The sequence below is a fragment of the Medicago truncatula genome, chromosome 3 (genome assembly GCF_003473485.1).
Source record: "Medicago truncatula cultivar Jemalong A17 chromosome 3, MtrunA17r5.0-ANR, whole genome shotgun sequence".
Taxonomy (NCBI): Eukaryota; Viridiplantae; Streptophyta; class Magnoliopsida; order Fabales; family Fabaceae; genus Medicago; species Medicago truncatula.
In genome coordinates this window covers 49122432-49127132 of record NC_053044.1, presented here as the reverse complement: position 1 = coordinate 49127132, position 4701 = coordinate 49122432, and the positions used below count along the sequence as shown (strand labels likewise).

General features: G+C 29.1%; 1 protein-coding gene across 1 annotated transcript; it reads left to right on the top strand.

Annotated features, from left to right (window-relative positions):
- The first annotated feature begins 607 nt into the window (after positions 1–607).
- On the top strand, positions 608–3030 carry LOC11431242 (transcription factor bHLH94). Its single transcript, XM_003602802.4, has 3 exons — positions 608–1242; positions 2135–2557; positions 2657–3030. The coding sequence occupies exons 1-3, from the start codon at positions 802–804 to the stop codon at positions 2756–2758; spliced, it is 966 nt and encodes a 321-aa protein (XP_003602850.1). The 5' UTR covers positions 608–801; the 3' UTR covers positions 2759–3030.
- The last annotated feature ends 1671 nt before the right edge of the window (positions 3031–4701 follow it).

Here is a 4701-nt window from a genome sequence, read left to right as displayed (position 1 = left end):
TAAGCGGTGGAAATTATTATCTTATAATGGTATGTTTGGTTTGATGTTGTATCATTCATTCTCGCGTTTTGATGCCAATTTGGTCAAAAGCTACAAATCAGAGCTTCACTCCAAACGTAAGTTACTATTTATCCTAGTGCCAAAACAAACATACACTAAGTCAATTTTGTAAATGATGAATTAGGTTCAAACACAAACTTTAAGATGATATCAAAATCAAGACGTATAGGTTACACTTATCTAATCACGATCAAAATGTCTAATATTTAAGAATCTCACATCCAATCCAAACACATTTTTATAATTATAAATGGGAGACAATATTCATCCTAAATGATTTTATAAAGGTTAATTTGGGCATAAATCAAACTTTAAGAAGGATTGGATTGCAGGAAAGGTGATTTAATTATTAGTAGGAATTATAAGGAATGAATAAAGTGGCAAGGGAATCTATCTGTCAGTTATCTCTATACGTTGGTGTATGTTTCATTTTCCCTTTGGGTATGGTCAAGGAATTGGTCTACAATAACAATTACAAATGAAACCTCACGTGCAATAGGCTGTAGCTTTTTGTCTTTGTATGTTGATTGAAACTTTGAAACATCCTATTTAAAACCCATGTACATACCTTTCTTCACACAACAATACCATGTTAAAAAGGGTCACTTTGTTTTCTCTTTCGGGTATCTAATACTTTTGTTTGGGACTTTTATGTTCATAATTTCTTTCTAAAAGTTTTTCTCCTTCAACTTTTTACCCTCTCTTCAATAATTTTAGATTAGTCACAAATTAATAATAATAATGGCTCTTGAAACTGTGGTTTTCCCACAACAAGATCCATTCACATATAGTTACAAAGACAATTACTTCAACTCTTTGAATAATGACTATGATCATCTTCATGCGGAAGAACAAGAGAATGTTCTCCTAGGAATCATCAACAATGAACAACAAAATCTCCATGCAAACTGGGATCATCAATGGGAATATTCACACTCTTCCTCTCCTGAAATCTGCACCGTTGATCAAACTATCACAGCACCTCCTTCTTCCACCATGGAGGAAGCTACAGTAACAGCATCGTGTAGGAGAAAGCGTCGTCGTATCAAGAGTGCAAAGAACAAAGAGGAGATTGAAAATCAAAGGATGACTCATATTACTGTTGAACGCAATCGAAGAAAACAAATGAATGAGTACTTGAATGTGCTTCGATCTTTGATGCCTTCTTCTTATGTTCAAAGGGTCAGTTTCAATCACAATTTAACTAATTATTTTGTTTCTTTTTAATTAATTATTTGTTATCAATCAATTCAAAATAATGAGCATGACATAACATGATATGACATGAGATGAGTTCTCAACTAATCACATTTTCATTTTTTTAAATTTACTTAATTATGGCCCGTTAACTTTCTAATTACATTTTCATTTTTTTCCCTTCAATTTTCATTTTGAATGTATGTGGGTAGGTTAAATGATATTTATTTGTTTATAGTTTGTTTTACTTATGATAGAGGAAAGATGGAAGCTAACAAAAAGAATTGTGGGCTATTTAGCTAACACTCAATAAAAATTGGACATATAAATGCAAATCTATGGAAGTGTCATTTTTGGGTGAACTTTAGGTTGTTTGGAAGTACTCACAAATTAATTTTTACTCTATCTGCTTATTTATTTATATGGTTCATTTTTATTGATTGTTGGTAAATTATCTATAATTTTTCAAAGACAGCCTAATTTTTTTAAGAGCTTAAATGTGAAATTATGACACTGGTACATAAAAAGGGATAGTATGAGTTCGTGTCTAATTACATCAAATATCTCCATAACCTTTTATCATAACAAGTGCATATAAAAAATGCATGCATATTTAGAAAAATGAAAAACTATATTTTTACAATATTTTATTTCTTTTGCAATGGACCATTTTCAAAATTTTAAAAAAATATTCAATCTATTTTTGTAATGCATTTTAAAAGAATCTTTTTTTTTTTCCTTCAAAAAAAAGAAAAGAATCTACAATGTCTTCTCCAATACTAATTTTGTGCAAACAATAGTTGTTACGTGACTTAAAATGGTAACTATAGTGAAAATGACAATACAAAATTCGATGTGTATTTGATTGAAAAAACAGGGTGACCAAGCTTCTATTATTGGAGGAGCAATAAACTTTGTGAAGGAGTTAGAGCAACATTTACAGTCTATGGGGGGCCAAAAGAAAACGAAAGAACCAAACGAGAACATAGGCTTAAATAATGGACCACCTTTTGCTGAATTCTTCACTTTTCCTCAGTACACAACAAGTGCAACTCAGAACAACAACAACAACAACAACGTCACAATGGAACAACACAATTACCAAGAACAGAAACAATGGGCTGTTGCAGACATTGAAGTTACAATGGTAGATAGTCATGCCAACATGAAAATTCTATCCAAGAAAAAACCAGGACAACTTATGAAGATTGTTGTTGGGTTACAAAATCTTAGGCTTACCATTCTTCATCTTAATGTTACCACGGTCGATGATATGGTTCTTTACTCAGTTAGTATCAAGGTTAGTTTTTTTTTTATTTTTTTTGAAATTTTAATTAGAAGTTAAGTAATTTTGTTAATTAATTTATGAGTTTTTTTGGGTATGAATTGATTGGAGCAGGTAGAGGAGGGGAGTCAGCTGAATAGTGTGGATGAAATTGCGGCTGCTGTGAATCGACTATTAAGGACGGTCCAACAAGAACTGGCTTATCAACTAAATTGAATGAATTTAATTTCCTTGCTTAATTTATTTTAAAATTTGTCTATCAAACCTTCTCCATCGTTTGGATATATAAATGTGACTGTGTTTATTGGGAATATTAGAGGGGGTAAGGTAGCATGTGTAGCACTTTAATTATTTGTCATAATTTTTTCTTCTGATAGCAGCAGCATTTGTGGCAAACAACTTCAATGCCTAGTTGAAATGTGTTAATTAGGCTGTATGTACAACCAACAGTATCTTACAAGTCTATGTGAATTACAAGTTCATTTCAATTCAATAATAAGCTATCAATAGGTCTGCTTCATCAAAGTTGACATTTTACGTTGTTATGATGATCTCGTGTTTGTCACGATTTTTCTTCTTTCATTCAAAATTACTAATCAACATTGACTTCTTAATGGTCTAGATAAGGCATAATATATGCCCTAGGCTATAAAAATCCGTAAAATGTGTGTGTATGTTTGATTATATCTGCTAATTTGATTTGATCATCATATGATTTTAATCCAAATGAATTAATTTATGTCTTCATAGCACATGTTAATTTTTCAAACATGTATAACTCACTCAACCTCATTTTATTTTAATGGAAAACTAGTAGGACATTCGTGTGCATATGCACACGAGGTTGCATGTTGCGCTCTATTTTCGAAATATAATGTAACCGTCTTAAATTTAAATAATATTGAACGAAACAATTGAAGAGGAATATGAAGTTGACAATTACAAAATATTGAAACCGGGTGCCCAAGCGTAATCTCAATGATTAAATTTAGCGATATTTTAAATTTCGAAATTGGGTACCCATGGGTAATATTGAATGATTTAATTTAGTCAATGATTAAACGTAGTGATCTTTTTAAAGAGAAATATTAAATTTACAATTTCAAAACTCAATAAAATAGATGTTAAGGAAATAAATATAAAAGTCGTGTATTTAATTTTTCAAAATTTTAATTTTTTTAATACAAAATTTTTACTTTTCATTTTTTAATATATGTCTTTAAGCCACAAGTTAGCAAAACTCTTATTAGCAAGAGTTTAGATTTGCTCTATTTATCTTATAAAAAAACAAGTAATCGATATGGTTTTGTACATTTTTAAAAGGATAAAAATTTAAGACAAACAAATATTGTAAAATGTGATAAAAAAAAAAAAAAAAAAAAGAGTAATAAGTATATTCATGTGAACGATCTTCGTCCACTATTCATGCATTTCAACTGATAATAAATCATATTCGAAAGTTCACATTGAGTTCTATATTTAGATATTCATATAGATTAGATGAAAATATGAATTTTATTCTATTCTATTTATTCTTGAAATATTAAAATAATCGAAATAAAGAAGCAAAAATATTCAAAAAAATGAATAAAATGGAATTCAAAACAAAAAAGAGAATCAATCCTCTCCAACTTGCTACCTCACCAACTATAATTCTAATAAGTAAGTGATTCAAAACGAAAAATATATATTATATACAAGGTAATTAGTAAGTAATTCTAATAAGTAAGTAATTCTAATATGTTCTCGTGAGTTTAACTCAATTGGTAGAAACAATGTATAATATATATTATATACAAGGTTTGAGGTTTAAACCTCATTAAAAAAAAACGAAAAATGATATATGCCAAAAATATTAAAACGAGTCAGCCATCAAACTCAAGACATTCTTAACGCATCATAAAAACAAATCAAACAAATAACAAATATTATGAAGCTTAACAAGACAGCCTGTTATTGTGTAATAGAGTAATAAGTCAGTTTGATTGTTTTTGTTTTCGTTATTATTATTTTTTTTTGTTACAAACAAGGGTCATGATCTGTTTTCGTTATATTTATTTAGGTTGCAGTACCCTTATACATATTTTAATTCAATTTTGATTATTAAACAAAAATCAATTTTTATCAATTCATACACTAAAACTAACCAATCTGGCAAG